General features: G+C 39.6%; 1 protein-coding gene across 1 annotated transcript in view; it reads right to left on the bottom strand.

The window, feature by feature from the left end:
- Positions 1-24,791, bottom strand: part of neurl1aa (neuralized E3 ubiquitin protein ligase 1Aa) — a 117,960-nt gene that overhangs the window by 60,789 nt on the left and 32,380 nt on the right. The window contains exons 2-3 of the mRNA XM_034187370.1: positions 23,892-24,142; positions 21,969-22,290 (exon numbers count right to left, since the gene is read on the bottom strand). Of these exons, the coding sequence (XP_034043261.1) occupies positions 21,969-22,290; positions 23,892-24,142 (573 nt within the window). The remainder of the gene's footprint in view (positions 1-21,968; positions 22,291-23,891; positions 24,143-24,791) is intronic.

Raw genomic sequence — 24,791 nt, 5'->3', positions numbered from 1 at the left:
AGCAATCCTGCTAACCAACCAACCAACAAACGGATGCGACCGAAAACATAACCTCCTTGGCAGAGGTAATAATGAATGTTTTTTTTCATTCATGCAATGGTAAGAATATTTCATAAGGTGAAAGTGATCTTTCACCTCATGAAATATTCTTACCATTGCACTCGTAAACATTCATTATTTGTATATTATTTCTATATACACACTCCTGCACCTATATTAAGATGCCAAATAATTCTAAGATATTTTTAAATTAGGGGTATTTAAAGTGTTTTAAAATTATTTAGAGATTTATTTTAATATGACATTATTTGCACAAATTTAACAGTTGTGGTCAAGTGAGTACATTTCCACTAAAATTCTGCCAAAATGGGGAGATAGTATGTACAAAGTACATTCACAAACTGCATTGCAAATGTGAAGTAAATTTTATCAGCCCTTTTGTTGTTGTTGGTTTGTGGGTGCTATAAATAACGGCAGCTGTGCATAACGATGGGCATTCTGGCATTGTTGGAAGGCCTTGGCAATACGACTGTAAGACAAGATTAAGTATTTAAAGGTCATTGATTTTCTACTTCAAGAGTGATAGATGACTTACGTGCCACTTCAGGGTTTCCAGAGGCTGTTCTGAGTGAATGGGTTTGGCTTCAGAAAGCCAGAATTAGTTTTTATATGCAAATGACAATGTGAGGTTGCATACAAATCCACTCATGGCTAAAGATGGGCGGGGACATCATTCTTTTGCACATGCATGTAATTTCACAACAATTAAGACTTTATTGTTTTATCTGTTTATATAAATTGATCAACATATTGATTTATTCTGCATTACAGAAACCTGGTTACAGCAGGATCAATATGTTAGTTAAAATGAGTCAACACCCCCGAGTCACACTAACTGCCAGAACGCTCGTAGCATGGGCAGAGGCGGAGGATTAGCAGCAATCTTCCATTCCAGTTTATTAATTAATCAAAAACCCAGACAGAGCTTTAATCCATTTGAAAGCTTGACTCTTAGTCTTGTCCATCCAAATTGGAAGTCCCAAAAACCAGTTTTATTTGTTATTATCTATCGTCCACCTGGTCGTTACTGTGAGTTTTTCTGTGAATTTTCAGACCTTTTGTCTGACTTAGTGCTTAGCTCAGATAAGATAATTATAGTGGGCGATTTTAACATCCACACAGATGCTGAGAATGACAGCCTCAACACTGCATTTAATCTATTATTAGACTCAATTGGCTTTGCTCAAAATGTAAATGAGTCCACCCACCACTTTTAATCATATCTTAGATCTTGTTCTGACTTATGGTATGGAAACTGAAGACTTAACAGTATTCCCTGAAAACTCCCTTCTGTCTGATCATTTCTTAATAACATTTACATTTACTCTGATGGACTACCCAGCAGTGGGGAATAAGTTTCATTACACTAGAAGTCTTTCAGAAAGCGCTGTAACTAGGTTTAAGGATATGATTCCTGCTTTATGTTCTCTAATGCCATATACCAACACAGTGCAGAGTAGCTACCTAAACTCTGTAAGTGAGATAGAGTATCTCGTCAATAGTTTTACATCCTCACTGAAGACAACTTTGGATGCTGTAGCTCCTCTGAAAAAGAGAGCTTTAAATCAGAAGTGCCTGACTCCGTGGTATAACTCACAAACTCGCAGCTTAAAGCAGATAACCCGTAAGTTTGAGAGGAAATGGCGTCTCACTAATTTAGAAGATCTTCACTTAGCCTGGAAAAAGAGTCTGTTGCTCTATAAAAAAAAGCCCTCCGTAAAGCTAGGACATCTTACTACTCATCACTAACTGAAGAAAATAAGAACAACCCCAGGTTTCTTTTCAGCACTGTAGCCAGGCTGACAAAGAGTCAGAGCTCTATTGAGCCGAGTATTCCTTTAACTTTAACTAGTAATGAGTTCATGACTTTCTTTGCTAATAAAATTTTAACTATTAGAGAAAAAATTACTCATAACCATCCCAAAGACGTATCGTTATCTTGGCTGCTTTCAGTGATGCCGGTATTTGGTTAGACTCTTTCTCTCCGATTGTTCTGTCTGAGTTATTTTCATTAGTTACTTTCCTCCAAACCATCAACATGTCTATTAGACCCCATTCCTACCAGGCTGCTCAAGGAAGCCCTACCATTAATTAATGCTTCGATCTTAAATATGATCAATCTATCTTTATTAGTTGGCTATGTACCACAGGCTTTTAAGGTGGCAGTAATTAAACCATTACTTAAAAAGCCATCACTTGACCCAGCTATCTTAGCTAATTATAGGCCAATCTCCAACCTTCCTTTTCTCTCAAAAATTCTTGAAAGGGTAGTTGTAAACAGCTAACTGATCATCTGCAGAGGAATGGTCTATTTGAAGAGTTTCAGTCAGGTTTTAGAATTCATCATAGTACAGAAACAGCATTAGTGAAGGTTACAAATGATCTTCTTATGGCCTCAGACAGTGGACTCATCTCTGTGCTTGTTCTGTTAGACCTCAGTGCTGGTTTTGATACTGTTGACCATAAAATTTATTACAGAGATTAGAGCATGCCATAGGTATTAAAGGCACTGCGCTGCGGTGGTTTGAATCATATTTATCTAATAGATTACAATTTGTTCATGTAAATGGGGAATCTTCTTCACAGACTAAGGTTAATTATGGAGTCCACAAGGTTCTGTGCTAGGACCAATTTTATTCACTTTATACATGTTTCCCTTAGGCAGTATTATTAGATGGCATTGCTTAAATTTTCATTGTTACGCAGATGATACCCAGCTTTATCTATCCATGAAGCCAGAGGGACACACACCAATTAGCTAACTGCAGGATTGTCTTACAGACAGTAAAGAATGGATGACCTCTAATGTCCTGCTTTTAAACTCAGATAAAACTGAAGTTATTGTACTTGGCCCCACAAATCTTAGAAACATGGTGTCTAACCAGATCCTTACTCTGGATGGCATTACCCTGACCTCTAGTAATACTGTGAGAAATCTTGGAGTCATTTTTGATCAGGATATGTCATTCAATGCGCATATTAAACAAATATGTAGGAACTGCTTTTTTGCATTTGCGCAATATCTCTAAATCAAAAGGTCTTGTCTCAGAGTGATGCTGAAAACTAATTCATGCATTTATTTCCTCTAGGCTGGACTACTGTAATTCATTATCAGGTTGTCCTAAAAGTTCCCTGAAAAGCCTTCAGTTAATTCAAAATGCTGCAGCTAGAGTGCTAACAGGGACTAGAAGGAGAGAGCATATCTCACCCATATTGGCCTCTCTTCATTGGCTTCCTGTTAATTCTAGAATAGAATTTAAAATTCTTCTTCTTACTTATAAGATTTGAATAATCAGGTCCCATCTTATCTTAGGGACCTCATAGTACCATATCACCCCAATAGAGCACTTCGCTCTCAGACTGCAGGCTTACTTGTAGTTCCTAGGGTTTGTAAGAGTAGAATGGGAGGCAGAGCCTTCAGCTTTCAGGCTCCTCTCCTGTGGAACCAGCTCCCAATTCAGATCAGGGAGACAGACACCTCTCTACTTTTAAGATTAGGCTTAAAACTTTCCTTTTTGCTAAAGCTTATAGTAGGGCTGGATCAGGTAACCCTGAACCATCCCTTAGTTATGCTGCTATAGACTTAGACTGCTGGGGGGTTCCCATGATGCACTGAGTGTTTCTTTCTCTTTTTGCTCTGTATGCACCACTCTGCATTTAATCATTAGTGATTGATCTCTCCTCCCCTCCACAGCATGTCTTTTTCCTGGTTCTCTCCCTCAGCCCCAACCAGTCCCAGCAGAAGACTGCCCCTCCCTGAGCCTGGTTCTGCTGGAAGTTTCGTCCTGTTAAAAGGGAGTTTTTCCTTCCCACTGTTGCCAAGTGCTTGTTCACAGGGGGTCGTTTTGACCGTTGGGGTTTTTCCGTAATTATTGTATGGCCTTGCTTTACAATATAAAGCGCCTTGGGGCAACTGTTTGTTGTGATTTGGCGCTATATAAATAAATTGATTTGATTTGATTTGATATACCATGCATATCCAAGGACTTTGAGACAGCACATGTGCTTAGTTGTGATTCCATACAGATTTTATAAACGAGGCTCCTGCTGTGTAGTTTTGAGAATGGACCTGAAAGATTGCCAGCTAACAGTAGGAGCTGTGACGACGTCTGATTAAACAACCTTTCCGATTGTTGGGATTCAAGCCCATGAGGACAGCTTGAGCCTGTGCAAAGATAATCCTGCCAAAACTCAGTGATATTGTATTTGCCCAGTTCAAGACCAAGTGCAGTCAATCATCTACTTCCTCAGGGAACTGAATGGAGCATGCCACGGTATCTACTCACGCCTTTACTGTCCAGAAGAACCAGCAATATATGTATCTCATGTCTGAATACTGCTTCCAAAGGTAATCGTTTACAATCAAATCAAGTTCCAGCCCCCTAAAAACACCTCACAAATCTTTTTCTGCAAAACAGAACAGTAGTAAGTTTCAAGATTTACCCAAGTTGTCATTTACACATTACAATTGTTAAATGTTTTGACGGCTATTTGCAGCTCAAGTCGTGTGTTCTTCCAGTATTTTTTTTTTTTGGGCGGGCATTTATCAACTGTTTTAGGTAATTTTGTAATGGAAAAAGGATGGAATGAATTATCTGTTGGTTCGATGAGCAGGAAGTATAAATGCTATTTAAATAGGTTTTGAAAAAATTCTGCAACAAAGACTGCACCCTACTCAGCACAGAACTTAATACAAAAAAAAAAACAAAAAAAAACTGACTTGATATTTAACAAGATTTCCAAATATGCCAGCTCCTTGGTTTGTGTGGGTTCCCTCTGGGTGTTCTGATTTCCTTCCAAAGCAGGTTCCTGGCCCAAGCAGAGGGTCTGGCCCAAGCAGAGGGTCACCCCTTTGAGTCTGGTCCAGGTCCGGATCCAGACCGATTTGGACCGATGCAGTTGCATCGGCCAATTTTTTTAACGCATCATTCATCATCGGTAAAAAAAAAAAAATCTTGAATAATCCCGAATAGTGCCGAACGTGTCCCCACGGTGAACACAGCTTTTCGGTGGTTTTCATGTCAACCTATAGTCCGTAAATTATACGGATTTTCCGAGTTTCAGAGTCATACGGACGTACAAATATAATCAACTGTTTCTGCAGCGCGGCTCCACTTTGAAGCCGTGAACCATTGAAGCAATGTTTCGATCCACTAGCTCGTAGATTCTTTGATTCGCTGCTCTTCAGAGATGGCCAAGTCTGCCTCTTAACCCCTCTCAAAGCCATTAAAATACTGTGAGTCACTTCTGTGTGGATTAAAGTCACTAACTGGGACTCTTGTCTTGTTGCTGTCAAGAAACGAGAATCGTCCTCCGTTCCGTTCACACAGCTCGAAATGCTGCGCGGCTCTCTGCTGAGACAAAGTCCGGTCGGATAACTTCAAAACGAATCGCTGCTTTAAATAAAATGACACCTCTTTCCAAACGTTGTAATACAGACAAGAAACTACAATCGACTAAAACGTTTTTTCCTCCCAAAATGAGGCGTGCTGTATTTTCTTTACAAATTACATCCTGAAGTGAAGCACAGCAGTTGTAAGAGCTCAGCTCAGATATATGGAAACACTTTCTTTTTTTTGGAACAAGTGTTTATTATTCAACTTCGTTTAAAGCTTTACAACGTATAATGTTCACTTATATAACACAGAACAGAGCACACACACCACGTAAAAAGAACAAGAATCAGAACAGAGAAAACCTTGGCAAATTTGTACATTTCAAATTGTTACTTTTGGTATCTAATGTATAGTATTTATAGTGTTGGAAAGAGTATATACATTCTTTTTCTGCTCTACTCCACCTCACAATCTGTATTTATATCCAGTCATAGTATGTTATCAGTGGTTTCCATCTCTTTCTAAATAGGTCCATAGTGAGATTTAATCTTGCTGTTATTTTCTCCATTTTGTAAACATCCAACATCCTATCTTTCCAATGATTTGTTGCAGGTAGATCAGGTTTATACCAAAATATAGTTATCATTTTCTTAGCCACCAGTATCATTATCTTGAAAAGATACAGTTTTTCTTTAGCTAGTAAGTCCCCCGGGAGCAATCCAAAAACAAAAACAAGGGGGTTCCAGTCAATATAGATTTGTAGAATATTTGAAATTAATTCCTTGATTCCCTCCCAAAATATTTTAAGTTTTGGACAATCCCAGAAAATATGAGTGTGATCGCCAATTTGTCCACAGTTTCTCCAGCATAAATTTGTTTTTGATTTATTAAATTTGAAAGTGGTAGCAGGTGTCTTAAAATATCGAGTGTTTATTTTCCATAAAAACTCTTTCCATGTTGGGCTATTTGTCAGTTTGTGTCCACCTTCACAAATTTGTTCCCATTCTTGATCTTCAATTATTATGTTCATTTCCAATTCCCACTTTTCTTTTATTTCTAAAGAGTTCTCCGACATATTTCTTTGTAGACTTTTGTATAGATTTGATATCATTTTATCATATTGTTTATGCTTGAGTGTATTAATGAATAGCATTTCCAAATGTGTAGGTTGTTTATTAAGAAGAGACCATTCTTTATGGGACATTAAATAACTTCTCAATTGCAGGAATCTATAAAAATCTATTGATGTTAAACCATATTTTTCCTGGCATTGACTAAATGATCCTAGTATCTCCCCTTTAAATAAATCATTAATGAAAATTAAATTCTTATTTTCCCAGTTTTTGAACCTCTGATCTTGTTGCCCTGGTATGAAATCTAAAATATCTGTAATTTTCATGGCTCTGGATATTGACTGGGGGGCTTTAATCTTTTTCCTAACAGTATTTAGAACTCTGTGAGTGCACTTCATGTAATTATTTGAGATTTTAAATTTGTTCCATATCTCATTTGAGCAGAATATTAAAGATTGTAATGGGATTTTGGGACAATAACTTTGTTCTAATGTCAGCCATTGCGTTTCTTTGTTTTGTTTTAACCATTCCATTGCTCCATTTAGTTGTGCTGCCCAGTAGTATAACTTCAAATTTGGTAAATTAAGACCTCCACAAGCTTTACTGCTGGACAGTAAAGAGAATTTGATTCTAGCCTTTCTTTTTTGCCATATAAATGTAGAAATCATTTTTTGCATTTTATTAAATTCGGTTTCTGGGATCCAGATAGGGATAGATGAAAATAAATATAACAGCCTGGGAACAATATTCATTCTAATTGTTTTAATCCTCCCGAAGAGGGAAAGAGGTAAAATTGTCCACCTGTCAAAATCTTTTTGAATTTGATCGAGTAGTTTTCCATAATTTTCTTTGTATAATTGGGAACTGTCTTTGGTAACATTTATTCCCAAGTATCGAAAACCATTGTGTGACCAATTGAATTTAACTTTTTTAGAGAGTTCTATAGGCCAATTCCCTGTTAACATCATTTCTTCAGATTTCGATTCATTTATTTTATATCCCGAAATGATGCTAAAGTCATGTAAACAGTCTAGAAGTTTTGGTATTGAGGTCATTGGGTCTCTAATGTATAGTATTATGTCATCTGCATATAGTGACAGTTTATGGGTCCTTATATGATCTGGTATACCTAGAATTGAAGATTCGCTTCTAATTAATTCTGCCAGGGGTTCTATACTAATAGCAAATAGAATTGGAGATAAGCAGCAGCCTTGACGGGTACATCTTTTCAAAGGGAAACTTTCCGACAAGTGCCCATTAACATGAACTCTTGAAGTAGGGTTGGAATATAACACTTCAAACCAACTGATGAAATTTTCGTCAAAACCCATTTCCCCTAGAACATGCTTTAGAAACATCCAGTCCACTCGGTCAAATGCCTTCTCGGCATCGAGGCCAAGAAGCATTGATGGATGTGAACTTTGCTGTGCTGTTAATATTATATTAAGGGTACGTCTGGTATTATTTATTCCAAATCTTTTTGGTATAAATCCTGTCTGGTCTGGGTTAATAAGTTTATTAATGATTTTTTGAAGTCTTTTAGACAAAATGGAGCTTAAGATTTTAACATCATTACAGAGGAGACTTATTGGTCTGTATGAGGCACACTGTGTGGGATCTTTACCGTCCTTATATATTACTGAGATGATTGCTTCTGCCCAAGTTTTTGGTGGCTCTTTGACATTTAAGGCATAATTAAATACCCTTTGTAGGAGAGGGACAAGTTCCATTTGAAAACATTTATATAATTCCCCGGGGAATCCATCCACACCAGGTGATTTATTATTTTTTAACTTCCCTATGATGGATTTTATTTCTTCTTTTGTAATGGGAACTACTAATCCTTTTGCCTCATTTTATCTAGTTTAGTAAGATTAATTCGCTGTAAAAATTGTTTAATTTTTCCTGGTTTATTGGGGATAGCTGTAGAATCATACAATTCTTTATAATATTCAGAAAATGCATTTGCTATCTCCCTTGGTTGAGATATATATTTTTTTGATTTGGGGCATGCTACTTTTTGAACAATTCGACTAGCCTGGCTTTTCTTAATTGAAATGCGAGTAATCTGCTTGCTTTATTTCCTTGTTCGTAATATTTCTGATTAGAAAAGCGTAAAGCCCCCTCCACCTTGTGTGTGAGTAGGTCATTCAAATTTTGTCTACATTTTTTTAATTCTTGTAAAACCATATCCTTATTTGTTCTTTTATGTTCCATTTCTAGTATTTCAATCTGTTCTTCTAATCTTATTTGGTTCCTCTCGCGCGCCGTCTTAAGTTTAGAGGAGAATGAGATAATTTTACCCCTCAAGACTGCTTTTGCTGTGTCCCATAGAGTTGAAGGTGACGTTGCCTCATTGTCATTAGTTTCCAAAAAATAATTCAATTCCTCTTTTATATATTGAACTGCCTCTGGATTATTTAGAAGTGATACATTTAGTCTCCATAGTTTTAAAGGTTTGTCTTGATCCAAGTTTAAGGACATTAAAACTGGTCCGTGGTCTGAAAGAGTTTGTGGTTCAATATGGCAATCTTTTATTATATGAGCTATTTGTTTAGAAACACATAGAAAGTCAATTCTTAAATGACTTTTATGAACATTTGAAAAGTAGGTATAATCTCTGACCTTTGGATTTTTTACCCGCCATATGTCAACTAATCCCAATTCTTTCAACAGATTGTTCAACGCCCTAGCTTTGGATAGTTGGTATTTTTGTTCTAATGGAAATTTATCTATGTAGTGGTTTAAAACACAATTAAAGTCTCCTCCTAGTATTATTGGTCCTTTTGAATTCATGCTAAAATTTGAGCTATTTGTCGAAAAAAATTGGGTTGTCCTCGTTTGGGGCATATATGTTCATAATTGTTAGAGTTATTCCACCAATTGAACCAATAATAATTATCCAGCGTCCGTTTTTATCCTTCATAATTTTTTCCGAAACCAGACATAAAGATTTGTGGCATAGTATAGTAACACCCCTTTTTTTGTAATTTTCATATGAAGCGCTAAATACCTGTCCCACCCAGTCCTTTTTCAATTTTGCATGCTCTTCCTCATTTAAATGAGTTTCTTGTAGTAACGCGATTGAACAACTTAATATTATAACTTACTATCTTCAACACTGTCGTTATGAAGTAAGAGTGGGTTTACCATACACTGCATCTCTCCTGGGTGCCTCAGCATCATTCCAAGCCACATTGACAATCATTTTCAATTTGCCAAGAAAGAAAAACATCGAACAAGTTGAACCTTCAAAAAGAACCTTAAAGAAAAACTTCCAAAAATACAGTTTGCTGTCCCGATATGGGACAACAAACTCCTGATGTAAACTAGGCAGGGAGGCCTGGCTCCCTGGATAAAATACAGAAAGATGTGTGAGCAGCATTCCACATTCTCCCGACCTAATGCTGCTTTGAATGCCAGGGTTTAGACAGATATTCCCTTCGTTACACTCCGACTTATGGCTTAAAAAATGTTAATTGTTTCTCAGCCTACGTGTTCTCTTATTCTATATATTGAGTATGCATATATATATATATATTATATATATTATATATACATACATATATACAGGTACACATACATACACACATACATAGATGCATACATACTTACACTTACACATTCCTACACACGTACGCATATGAGTATTCACATACACATATGTACCCACACAGACATATACACTCATACATTCTCACATATATGCAAATACAATTTTTTTTTCTCTTTCCTCCCCTTTCTTCTTTCTTTGTAACTTCTGTAGTTCCAATAGTTCATGGGGGATGTAGAAATCTTGTCTTCATTTTAGACCTCCTCAGAGGTAGGTCAAAGGTTTTACTGATGGCTCTAATGTCCTCTGTGTTCAGCATTATGTCCAGCACTTTTTCTGCCAGCCCCGAGTTTGCCAGCCCAGCCTGTAACAGTTTCTCCTCTAGAAATCCCTCTCATCCACCTCTACCGTAATCCCAGCTCTCTTAGAGTAGGGTTGGGCGTCCAGGAGGGAAGGGAAGATTTTGATACCAGTCTCCAGAATAGCTTCAGTTGGGCTGGGTATGGTGATTGTGCCTTTATTTTACGCTCCTTGAGTTTTTTGATCACCTCACGCACTTGTTTCCTTTTCCTTTGCACCTCTGGAGAAAAAGCTTGGTCAAAAAAGACAACTTTTTCCTCCTTTTCCGTTGAATTTCAACATTCTGTTGCTCCCAGGCCTGTCGCAACACTGCCATGTTTTCACACTGAAATCTACAAACTGAACTATAATGGACCTCGGTGGCGCCGTCGGTTTTTGGCTTAGACACTGTAGACCTGTGCGCGTCCGGCTCGATGCGAATATCGGTGTCTTCAGGGTAAGTTTAGTTTCGACTTGAGAAATATGAGTGATGAACGGTATCCTCTCTTTTCCTTCTGAATCTTCTTTTATCCCTGAAGTCTTATGTTGTTTTTGCGCATTCTGTTCTCCAGTTCATCTTGCTTTGCAGTTAGCTTAGCATCTTTTTTAAGCAGGGTATGCTAACACTTTTTCCTGTCGTGGTGTCTCGATCTTCATTGTTGCTTAACCTGTTTCCGCAACTTTCGATTCTTTTTTCCAGTGTATAAATTCTTTTGTTGATTTCTCCTATTGTCATCTCCATGTGCGTTTGAGACTCCTTAATAATCTCGTTGAGCATTTCCAGACCCTCTCGGAATTTACAAGCTCCTGAGCAACAGGTTTTCGGCCCCGGCTTTGGCTTGTGTTAGGCTAGCATCTAGCGTTAGCTGCTTTTGCGTCATTTTCGTGTCTTCACTTTTCCCCATTTTAGCATCTTTCTTGCTCATTCGTTGTCCATAGCCATTCTTGTAGGTTCTTTTATTTCATTCAGTTAAATCGATATTGTAGGCTGTTTCCAAAATTCTTGATCGGAGTGCAACTTAGACGCGTCTTCACTCGGGCATACCGGAAGCGGAAGTCCCATGGAAACACTTTCATGCCAATAATGTCTGAAAGGAAATGCTTCTGACAAAAACTACAGATTTTGTTTATTCCTATTTATGTCCAGAGATCAAGGATCCACCATGTAGTGTTTATTATGTCCAAAGTTTAAAGGATCCAGTGACCAATTTCATATTTATTTACTTTAAGACTCAATAAAATGTTCAATTCAATTCAATTTCAATTTATCGGCCTATAAAGTGCCAAATCACAACAAAATCTAAATATACTAAAACAAATACATCACAATTGTACACATATGTGTACAATGTAACTGTCTGTATCTCAATATATTATTATTAGAGATATATGCTTCATATTTTTATTGATTTTATCAATTGAAAAAATCATATATAGATTCAGGTATAATTGAAAGATTTTGGCAATAAATTTGATCCTGTTTACAGTCAATTTTTCTTATAGTGTTGTTTTTTTAGGACATCATATTTATACAAATAAGAAGTGTTCACTATGGTCCATGAAGTATAATAAATTATTAAAAGAAGTGTGGACAGTGTATGTTGCACACGAATAAAAAATTAAGATTATTGAATAACAAGACGCGTACGATTTTTATTTATCATTCGCCAAAAATGCATCTGTCAGATTTTCACTTTGGATCCAGCCCTGGGGTCTGCTTGAGGTTTCTTCCTCAGAGGGAGTTTTTCCTTACCACTGTTGCTCTGGGGGTTGGTAAGGATAGACCTTACACGTGTGAAGCGCCTTGAGACAACTCTGTTGTGATTTGGCGCTATATAAATGAAAATAAATTGAAATTGAAAAATAAAGTGAATATGTGTCTGCCCTGCGATAGACGGACAACCTGTCCAGGGTGTAACCAAAGACGTTAAATATGAGAACTAGAGGCCGCGGTTGCACTGAGCCGTATCCCGGCAAGGAGGCGTGGTTGCCGTTTTAATTCTGGGCAAGTCGGTAGGCGGTGCCCATAGACGCTCAATTAGTCTCCTCAAGAAACATGTGGAATATGCTGGAAAGCTGCACATGTTGGTGATGCCACAAACAGAGGAAGAAGGGAGACATTTCCTTCCATAAGTAAGTGGTTTTGGTTATTCTTGTCACTTTGTCCATGACATTTGGTCGATAAACAAGTGTATGTTGCCTGCCTCCGAGGACACTGACCATTAACTCTTCACTTATGTCTAGTTGATATTTTCCCCTGCTAGACTGACGTCTAGTTAAAATACTTGTCGTTAGTGATTAAAATTGTCGACAAGACCGATTTTTTTTTTTTTTAATTTTCACTTTAAATAACCAACGCGCTGCTCGGGGATTATAATGACCCGCGCTGTGCCACTTAAAGTCACACCCACAAACAGAAATGTGCACCCACATCACTGACTTCATGAATGAAACTCTGTCAAGAAAGGAAAATTGTGTAAAAATATAATATATTTGTATTGTAATGGTTTTAGAAGCTGCGCTGCGCTGAACACAGCAGCAGCTCGATCAGCAGCGCAGCTGGAACCCATCAGATCCGTGAAACTTTCAACACTAATATTTGGGAATGTGTGTCTAATACTTTCCTTATATAATTTAATGTGAATTAATTTTACTGGCTCGATATCCAGGTCAGAATGACATTTTAATACATATTTTGCAAGTGTGTTCAGTCATGAATCCCCATTGAAAATGCATTAACATCCGGGCACTTTGTCAATTTTTGCCCTTTTAGGAGGTGTCATGTTGCTGTCCATGAAGGGACATTCGTGTTTAGTAGGCAGCATTGGGAGTGCGGACTCTAGTTCTCATTTAAAAACTCTTTGAGTGTAACCCACCTCTCCCCCAGTGACTGCTGGGATAGGCTCCAGCCCCCCACAACCCTCAATTGGACTAAGCAGTTGAAGGTGATATTTCCACCACTAGCATGCATGGGCAGTGCTAGGGGGCACTATAGCTCCCCCTGGATTAATCATAGCACCCCCAAGAAAATAATTCCTCATTTATTATTTTACTTTAATTTCATCCCATGTTTTTAAGGCCTTGTCCACACTGAAACTGAACTTCCCCTATACAATCTTTTTCTGTCATTTTCAAAAGGTTTTCCCATTCAAGAAATACCTCAAGTCTACAGATCCAGTGAAACCACTTGAAAATGCTGTAGTATATATGCCAGGCCTGTATGTAGCGCTGTAACGCTTCTACAAAAAATGAAGACGACGTGGAGCTAATCAATGTAGCAAGGGATGCTAGAACTTTAGAAGGTGGCACACAGATTAGTCTTTTTATCAAACCTGTTGCCTGGATTCATCATCACAGATAAAAACTGTTCTCCACATGACAACCTTGTTTTGGACGATGACGTCTGGAAAGGTGTTAATTCCTTATGATGGAAGTTACTTGTTAAGGGTTTTTAAAGACGTCCCTCAATGTCTGTCTACTCTGGGAGCATTTCTCAGACTGAGCTGGAGGACAACCGGCGCTTTGTCTCACCATCAAGCAGAAGAAGAAAATTTACATTCACTATTAACATGTTAGACAGGGTGATGACTCGTCCTTTCAGTTTTCCACAGTAATGACACCTCTGACGTTTTCAGATTTATGTGATTAGATAAAGATTTCACTCATAAAAGAAACTAAATATCAAAAGACCTGACTGTTTTACACAAAATATCTGTAGCGACGCTCAATGACTTCACGTTTGATATGGTCATGATGGACAGTGTACCGCATGTGTGTAGTTTCAAGTTGCTGAAAATGGTTCGGTTTTTGCTGCCCAAATATCCATGAGTGGAACTGGAAAGAAGTAGTCTGCGTCACCTAAAGAACTCCCTGAGGAACACCAGTGGGGACGGACAAACCAGTGACCGGTGTCACTCCTGGCAAATCATTGATGCTTTGAACAACAAGTCAAAGGTGAGTAGTTCTCTGAGACTCAATTGCTGATGTTTGAAAGTGTGGAGGTTTATTATTTTTAAAGGTAACTTTGTTTTAAACCGTGAGGTGCCACTGGGGGCGCAGTTTCAACAAATTACAAGTAACGGAAATGTAACATGGCAGAAATTATGGAAATAATAAAAGATCAGTTCCCTCTCAGACTCAAAAAACAGTGTAATCAACTCTATTTTGACTTCAGACTCACAGTTCACCAAATTTTGCACGAAAACACCTCTTTCGTTGATGTAATCAAAAACAACACATGCTTATTGGACTTCTGTGAACTCAGAGTACAGGATTAAAAAAAAAAAAAAATCTGCTTCTCCAGTGCCAGCTAAAAATAAGAAGAAAGGCCTCAGATGTAAAAGCCTGGAGGGCTAAAGCAAAGGATGGGGAATGATTCATGGAGCGTCACAGACAGAACTGTGAAGCACGGGACAGTCCAATGGGATGTTCAGTGCCTACAAAGGGCTGTGTCTCATCAGGATGATGCATTTCTACTTCCACCTTCGGTAACGATCCACCCTTCTGTACAGGCTCCTCTGCATGGGAGAGCAGATCTGTCATGCAATTCCCTGAGGAGGCTTTGCTCTGTAGGCAGCCCTGCATATGACCTGACTGTAGAAACCACATGATCTAAGTAGCCCAACGTTCAACTGAAACTGTGCTTGGATTTTAATGATATACAGTGGAGCAAAAAAGTATTTAGTCAGTCCCTGATTGTGCAAGTTCTCCTACTTAGAAAGATGACAGGGGTCTGTAATTTTCACTTCAACTGTGAGAGACAAAATGAGAAAAAAAAAAAATCCAGGAAATCACACTGTAGGATTTTTAAAGAATTTATTTGTAAATTATGGTGGAAAATAAGAATTTGGTCAATAACAAAAGTTCAACTCAATACTTTGTAACATAATCTTTCTTGGCAATGACAGAGGTAAAACTTTCTTCAGCAGGTTTGCACACACTGTAGCTGGTATTTTGGCCCATTCCTCCATGCAGATCTCCTCTAGAGCAGTGATGTTTGGGGCTGTCGCTGGGCAACATGTACTTTCAACTCCCTCCACAAATTTTCTTTGGGGTTGAGGTCTGGAGACTGGCTTGGCCACTTCAGGACCTTGAAATGCTTTTTACGGAGCCACTCCTTCGTTGCCCGAGCGGTGTGTTTGGGATCACTGTCATGCTGGAAGACCCAGCCACGTTGCATCTTCAATGCTCTCACTGATGGAAGGAGGTTTTGACTTAAAATCTCATGATACATGGCCACATTCATTCTTCCCTTAACACAGATCAGTCGTCCTGTCCCCTTTGCAGAAAAAGGGCCCAGAAGCATGATGTTTCCACCCCCATGCCTCACAGTAGGTATGGTGTTCTTGGGATGCAACTCAGCATTCTTCAAAACACGACGAGTTGAGTTTTTACCAAAAAGTTCTATTTTGGTTTCATCTCACCACATGATATTCTCCCAATCCTCTTCTGGATCATCCATATGCTCTCTGGCAAACTTCAGATGGGCCTGGACACGTACTGGCTTAAGCAGGGGGACATGCCTGGCACTGCAGGATTTGAGTCCCTCTCTGCGTAGTGTGTAGCCTTTGTTACTTTGGTCCCAGCTCTCTGCAGGTACTTCATCAGGTCCTTCCGTGTAGTTCTGGGATTTTTGTTCACCGTTCTCATGATCATTTTGACCCCACGGGATGACATCTTGCGTGGAGCCCCAGATCAAGGGAGATGATCAATGGTCTTGTATGTCTTCCATTTTCTTACAATTGCTCCCACAGTTGATTTATTCACACCAACCTGTAGATTCACTCTTCCCAGCCTGGTGCACATCTGCAATTTTCTTCCTGGTGTCCTTTGACAGCTCTTTGGTCTTGGCCATGGTTGAGTTTGGAGTCTGACTGTTTGAGGCTGTGGACAGGTGTCTTTTATACAGTTAATTAGTTCAAACAGATGCCATTAATACAGGTAACAGGTGGAGAACAGAAGAGCTTAAAGGTCTGTGAGAGCCAGAAATCTTGCTTGTGGGTGACCAAATACTTATTTTCCACCATAATTTACAAATAAATTCTTTAAAAATCCTACAATGTGATTTCCTGGATTTTTTTTTCTCCTTTTTGTCTCTCATAGTTGAAGTGTACCTATGATGCAAATTACAGACCTCTCTCATCTTTCTAAGTAGAACTTGCACAATCAGGGACTGACTAAATACTTTTCTTTTAACCCCACTGTAGTGGATCCAGAAAGTATTCACAGCACTTCACTTTTTCCACATTTTATGTCATGTCACAGCCTTATTACAAAATGGAGTAAATTCTTTTTTCCCCACAAAATTCTGCTCACAACACCCCATAATGACAACATGAAAAAGTTCATTTTTTTTATTTCTGCAAATTTATTAAAAATAAAAACGAAGAAATCAGGTGTACATAAGTATTCACACCCTTTACTCAATACTATGATGCACCTTTGGCAGTAATTATCATCTTTCCCTCAGTCCTGACAAGTCTTCCAGTTCCTGCTGCTGAAAAACATCCCCACAGCATGATGCTGCCACCACCATGCTTCACTGTAGGGATGGTGCCTGGTTTCCTCCAAACGTGACACCTGGCATTCACACCAAAGTTCAATCTTTGTCTCACCAGACCAGAGAGTTTTGTTTCTCATGGTCTGAGAGTCCTTCAGGTGCCTTTTGGGACATGTGAGGCAGGTTGCCATGGGCTTTTTTTTTTTTTACAAAGGAGTGGCTTCTGTCTGAAGAATGCTGGAGCGCTGACAGAGTGACCATCAGGTTCTTGGTCAGCTCCCTGACTAAGGCCCTTCTTCTCCGATCGCTCAGTTTAGATGGTGGCCAGCTCTAGGAAGAGTCCTGGTGGATCCGAACTTCTTCCATTTACGGATGATGGAGGTCACTGTGCTCATTGGGACCTTCAAAGCAGCAGAAATGTTTCTGTACCCTTCCCCTGATTCATGCCTCGAGACAATCCTGTCTCTGAGGTCTACAAACAATTCCTTTAACTTCATGCTTGGTTTGTGCTCTGACAGGCACTGTCAACTGTGGGACCTTATATGTAGACAGGTGTGTGTCTTTACAAATCATGTCCAATCAACTGAATTTACCCCAGGTGGATTCCAGTTAAGCTGTAGAAACATCTTAAGGATGATCAGTGGAAACAGGATGCACCTGAGCTCAATTTTGAGCTTCATGGCAAAGGCTGTGAATACTTATTTGCACGTCATTTCTTAGTTTTTTATTATTATTATTTTTAATACATTGGCAAAAATCTCAAAACTTTTTTTCACATTGTCATTATAGGGTACTGTGTGTAGAATTTTGAGGAAAAAATGGATTTCACCCATTTCGGAATAAGGCTATAACATAACAAAATGTGGAAAAAGTGCAGCGACGTGAATACTTTCCAGATGCACTGTAGTTACAGAAAGTTGCATCTGACTGAGTTTGTGTGTTCATAATAGTTGTGCCATCTCTCCAAAACAATTTAAAATCTTATACACTAACATCCTATGATACTGACTGGGATCCTTCTTCCATGACACTGCAGTTATTTTACATCTGTGCAAATTTCACTTGTAGGTTTACCACTTTATTTTTTAAATGAAGTACAATTTTACCCGTATCCAGACCAGAGTGTAGACTAATTGTGGTGTCATTCTCTATACCTGCTTCTTGCAGTGAAGGTTTACGGGTGCTGAAGCCTATCCCAGCAGTCACTGGGAGAGGGGCAAGACACATCTTGGACAGGTTGTCAGTCTGTTGCAGGGCAGACAAACACATTTACACCTAGAGTCAATACAGAGTCACCAGTTCACCCCAGAGTGTGGTGTCAGAACAATGATTTGCTCCTCAACACCAACAAGACAAAGGAGCTTCTCGTTGACTTCAAGCCCTGTGATCAATGGAGAAGAAGTGGAACAGGTGGGGGGGACCTGACATGGGGAACACCAAGGAGCTGGAGAAGGCGGCCCAGCAGGGACACTTCTTCCTGTGGTCCCTCAGGAAATCTGTTCTCCCACAGAAACTTCTTACCGACTTCTACCAGTGCACCATAGAAAGTGTCTTGAGCTATGGATGCACGGTGTGGTAGCCAGCTGCACCTCAGAGGAGAGGAAAGATCTGTAGCAGGTCACAAAGACTGCACAAAAGAAACAGAGCCAAAAAGATCAGGTCTGACTGCACACACCCTCGTCAACGTCTTTTTGACACCCGCCCCTCTGGCATTCTCAGGCGTGAGAAAACAGAAAGAAAAACAGCTTCTTCCACAGGGTTGTGAAAGTTCTGCTGAAAGCCTGAGCTGAGCTTTTGCACCTTACACTCTGCACTTTATATTTAGACATTCTGTCCATTAAATTTTAGTTTTATTACTGGACTTTTTTTTAGTTCCTTTTATTCAATTGCTGCTACTTCAAATTGCAACATTCACAAGAATCACATATGCTGCTGTGAAAAGAAGAGAATTTTGTTGTATACAAAATGTGCAATGACAATAAAGAATCCATCCATCTGTCTATCTAAACTGTCATGTTGGGTTTTTCCAATATGTGTATTGTCACATAAGGAATTCAAACTGATCATTGTGGAATTGTTGGATATCATGAGTCCAACCCTTGACAAGTTGACTGTCTGGATCTGCGATTGCCCTGGATTAAACTAAGGTCCAGGCTTTCAGTGACTTCCTGGACTTGACCAGAAGTATATCTGTATTTGGTGAAAGTACTGAACTGAGAGAAATTCACTTCTCTCAGTCGTGACATTCATGCATCTGGGTCCTCAGCCTTTGAGGTTGGGAGATGACTGAGAAGACCTTATGGATTCATGAGGTTGCTGGACATAGGTGCTTGCATTCATATGCTCAGATCTTTCATGTCAGGTTTTTTTTTTTTTTTTGCAGTCACTTCAGCACATGAATGATGGAGACCAGAACAAACTGTAGGTTCTCCTGCAGTACTTAAACTTTGCCTACTTCCTTATCGTGGTATTAGGTGTGGTTACTGGTCATTTATGGTTAGATAACATCCATCTGTTGATATCTAATACTGTTGAGTAGAATGTGTGCAGTACTCGGGTAGTGAGTTGATTATTATCGGTCGTGTTTCGAGGACTGAGTGTTGAATGCAGCAACTTTTGAGTTATGATCAGTGAGTGTGACTTGTCATCAAGGAAAGGACAAAAGCAGGGAGTGACACAGAGTGGGGGCCTGTGATACTCAAGACACTAAACATCCCACCCCCCTACCACCAGAGAGATACCCATGTCAATCAACACGGTGCACAATTCCTATCAAACATGCTATCTATAGGACTTGCAAACCCTGGTCTATTTTTACAGCGGTAAAGGAGATGACAGCACTGCATCTCTACTGAAGATAAATACATGCATACATTCCCTCACATCAATGCCTGCACTATACCAATGGTGCCTTTGTTGTTTGGATACAAAGATACATACCTCAATAATTCAACATTCGAATTGCTGTTACGTTTAATGTAAATACAAGGATAGATACTGGCTAGAGGATATAAAAATCCAATATTCATTGCTGTTCCATTGTTTAATGGAGGCCTTTATGGTACATGGGAGGTAGAAGAATAGAATGACCTGTTTACAGTAAAATATAGACACAACACCACTTTGATGATGAGTGAGTATTTATCGCTAGTGGTCCCACAATTCTTTGCAATCCTATGATGTCACCATGCTGCCGCTTTAATTGCAAAATCTTTCCTCATGAGATTCCACCCTGCGAAAATAACGTGGAGCCATTTTTAATTAAAACAAAAAAAAAATTGCAGGAAGGATGGTATTTTCTTTATGCCTTGCAGTAACAAGCAAAGATCAAGGTGTTATTTTAACCATCATGGCCATATATCCATCCATCCATCCATCCATCCATTTTCTTCCGCTTTTATATATATATATATATATATATATATATATATATATATATATATATATATATATATATATATATATATATATATATATATATGAATGCTGAACTTAAAAGCTGCTGTTGACGTCTTTTGTAGGTTTTGACACCAATGAGATTACATATCTGTTTTGAACTAGACATAATTGTTAATTGTGTACTTATTCATTTAAGGAAATAAAGTATGTATGAGAACAGCGCAATGCTTTCTAGTTGCAGTGTCTCTTTTGTACCAATAGATGCTGTGTGTATGCAGGGTCTAAAACTAAGTACAAGTTGAAATATTTCATACATTGCGTAGAAATGCACATACTAATGCTGCGTTTACACATAATGACGACAAGTCACGAATGCCATGAATCTTGGCCGCTGATCATGAATGTGATTATTCGGGGCAGAGGCGTCAGGTGTCCTCAGGAACTGCTGCAACCTGTTACCACACATTACGATTAATGGCACTTGTTGCTGGAGAATTATCAGGAACCATTACGCACGGTCAAGAATAGTGTTCCGCGCTGTTGCGCGTAACAGTGCATCGTTAAGTTCTGTCATGTTGTGAACGAGGTGAATTGTCTCCACACACACACCCATATTCATCCAACCGAATTCAGATCATTCCAGTTTTTCAGAAGAACTTTCTGACTGGATGCGTAGTTGTGCTCTGTGCCATGGAGTGGTGCAGAGAGGAGGAGGAGGACAGAGCCAGATGTGTGGCTTCATGTGGGTCTCGTCTGGCGCATTTTCCCAAACATCAGGCACATGCAGCAGGTGGAACACCTGCAGGAGCCCGCTGAAGAGCACTGAAATTAGTCTTTTAGCCGACTTGGTGTCAGCAATTGAACTGAATGCGGTGTAGCAGGGTTCAATTGTGCGCGCTTCTTCCTCCGCCAGACTGGAGGAGGTGCAGAGATGTCTGGCTGCACGTGAGTCTCCTCTCGCTTCTCTGGTTGCTCAGACTCGTTCTCCCGCTCATCGGTTACAACAGCAGGTGGAACACCTGCAGGAGCGTCCTGAGGAGCTTCAGCAGGAACTGTGGAACGACACTTGGATCCGAGTTTAATTGTGCGCACATGACAGAAAACTGATTCGTCGTGGCGCGCAGTGAAATGTGAGGCCGCCTTACAAGTCATGTCAAAACTTGACAGTTTCCGTGTCACTTCTTAATAACGCTTGACAGTTTGGGCTCCAAGAACCATCACAGGAACCACTACGAACGTTGTCACATTCTATTAAGGATCACTACTCAAGACAGATCAATACGCTCAGTTGCAACCTCCACGACGTGAGACGAAATGAGGGTGGTGTGTGACATTCGTGGAAGATTTTTTGACAGGCAAAAACATGCTCCACGAATATCAAGAATATCACGCACCAACACGCACTATTAAGAAACCTATTCAGATGCATTAAGTCACATTAAGAATGTCAGGAATGTGTCACGAATGACAGAAAAATGACATTTGTAACACGTCTTGGTTATGTGTAAACGCACCTTAATGGTTAATAAAGGAATCCCCTGGATTGTTCCTCCAAACTGCCTTTAATATCATTATATCAATTACTAATTACACTTCCACTTACCAAGTTTGATGAATTGGTTTGTTTGGCTTTTTTGTGGAGATTTTTAAGTGAAGCATTTGAAAAGACATTTATAACCTGTTTAATCTGTTCTTCACAAATGTCTTACCTAGTAGCTGCACTCCACGGGTTAGACCGTACACATCGATGAGGGCCCAGAGCGGTTCAGCTGTGCGAACGCCGCTAAAGAACACCATGGGAGTAGATTTGTTTATACGATAGAAAACGCGGCCCTTCTTGTCGACCCAAAAGGCAATAATATTGCCTTCATTGCCAAACTCCTCAGGCAGTGCCTTGGCCCAAAAGCCGCTCTGGGACACCAGATCAGGGCAGGCATACTTGGGAAGGTTGTCTGGGTTTATTCTGGAGGGGTCTTTGGAGGTGAATCCCAGACGCAGAGCACCACTCCAGCAGCACTGCTTTATTGTAATCTGAAGACAAAAAATATGAAGCTGAATTATTTTTAACCAAATATTTAATTGTTTACACATATGGCATAAATAATGCTGATTACCTGACCGTACAGCATATGGCAACCCCTTAAGTAACTTGAGTCAATGGTGCCACCAAGAAGAAATAAAATACCACCACCTATTTTCATTATCTCAACAGTCAATGTCGGCCACAATTTCCCAACATCATACTAGTGACTGACAGTGAAGTTCATGTGTTCCATCAAAATGACAAAGATTGTAGGCTTGGTAGTGTTTACAAGTGAGCTAAATGGTAGGTAACCCAGCTACCAAAAACACTTTCAAACCCTCACAAACAAAAGACTCAACAATGTTTGCGGGCTTGTTGTAGAAAATAAAAAATAAATAAATCTCTGCATATTTCCCCATGTTCATCTGAAGATTTGTTGATCCAAATGCAATTGCATTATTTCCGTAACATTCTTTGTTACCTGGTATGTACGGCTGTTCAACCCAGGCAGCAAGACAGCCTTCTGTCACAACAAGAAGGTCCTGGACTCAAGTCCATCAATGCACGGTTCTTTCCTGTGTGGACTTGCATGTTCTTATTGCTGGCATTTATTTGGAGAGTTTAACCAAATCAATAAGAAGGTCATAAATATTGGACTTCTGTATGTGAGATGGATGATCCTTAGTTGCAAGCCAGAACAAATGGGACCAATAAAGAAGGGGGTGGGGAAACTTCAATCCACACATAGTGAACCTCTACTGTTGCACCCACCTCCTTGAAAATGCATAAATGACAGTCAGACCTCACTCTACTGCAAGTAACATAACACTGATCAGCTCACTCTCCAACTCATGCTATCATTCCACTAGTTACTATGACTCACAAGCTATTGGGGATAAGATCAGGTTTAAACGACTGCCCCAAATCATGTGTGATTGGATTAAATTCTATAAGTTCACAACATGCATCAACAGAGTAGCGCCAGCGATGCATGATTGCAAATAGTCAAATTTCAGTTTGTGGACACTATAAAACCATCTTTCAGGTCAAGACTTAATAACATATGATACTATTCAAGAGTACAAACAGTTTAAGGCTTGATCATGCACTAGTGTCCCATACTGCCATATCTACCACCTCACAGAACTGCCCATACTCTCTGACAGACCCCTAATCCATCCCCAGTTCCTCACAATGAGCATCAATCCATTGCAAATATGTAGTACAGTGGCATCCAACTAGCTTTGTCCAGTTGTTGTGATCCTCACCAGTAAGTGCTCCATCATGTTCAGGAAAAACCACAGTGTTGCAGCTGATGCTCCCTCACAATGCAAATGCTACACCCATTCGGGTTTTCTTAGGTTGCCGCTCATTCCAGCAGTACCAAGGACTTCTCAGCAGAGCTCTGGTACAAAAGAACTCCAGTTGTCTTCTTGGGTCACTGGTTAGTTCATGTCAAGGTATCACAAATGCCACATCATGGTGCACTCTGCATGGCTGTTAAACTGCTGGATTCTACTTAGCGAGTCTCAGTATTAACTAAAGAACGTGTCACTGTCACAAAAAGCTTTGAAAAATACCATAAAATAAAATACACAGTGTAGAATACCTTGAGGCGGACTTGTTCGTACAGTGCTATGGGCCTGTTACTGAAGGTGATAGCATTGCAGAAACTGGCCTGCCGTTTGACAGTCTTCTGGGCGAGGTCCATGACAATTTGGAAACCCTTGGCATTAGGATGGAAGAGGAGTGGGCTGATGGGAACAGGCCCACCGACACTGCCGCACTGGATCGGAAGGCATCTCTTGGGTTTGTGGTGGCATCTGTGTGACGTGGAAGGGAACGGGCCACCGAGGGAGTCTGAGGCAAAGAGACACAAGACGGCACAGAGAGATGAGTTTCACTGTGGAAAAATAACATCTTAATGAAAAACAGGAGCTGAGGTTTAGGTCAGTGTTTTGGTTCATGTTTCATGCAAAGCTTTGCATCACAAAAAATGCCATTTGATATTACTGTATAATCTGATTTGTGTCCTCGTTGATTATTTGTGAGCATTTGAGTAACAATGCAATCAGTGATAATCGCATTGGCTCTTTAGGGTGAAAACATGCATGTCAGTTTGGCAAAGCAGCCCACATCAGAGCTCTTGACTTAATCGCATATGACACTATTCCAGAGTGCAGGCAGTTTAAGGCCTGAAACAGACTGCAGGTGTATGCATCGTGGTTCCGCTGCATGTTGATTTTCGTTAAGATGTCTGTGATTAAACCCCGCACACTGTCAACAAGATCTGTGTGGTGCATCATGTACGGCACTCCCTAGAGAATAAACCTGGTACTTATTTTTTCCTGCATCTTGCTCACAAGACTGAAAAATAGATAGAAAAAGTATCTAAATTCAAATTCAAATTTATTAATTTATATAGCGCCAATTCACGACGAACTTGTCTCAAGGCGCTTCACACAACATAAAACAACAAAAAAACTGAATTAATAATTTAAAACACAAT

Source organism: Thalassophryne amazonica, chromosome 15, assembly GCF_902500255.1.
Source record: "Thalassophryne amazonica chromosome 15, fThaAma1.1, whole genome shotgun sequence".
In the NCBI taxonomy this organism is placed as follows: Eukaryota; Metazoa; Chordata; class Actinopteri; order Batrachoidiformes; family Batrachoididae; genus Thalassophryne; species Thalassophryne amazonica.
The sequence above is the reverse complement of the archived record's forward strand: the minus strand, read 5'-3'. Positions and strand labels throughout refer to the sequence as shown.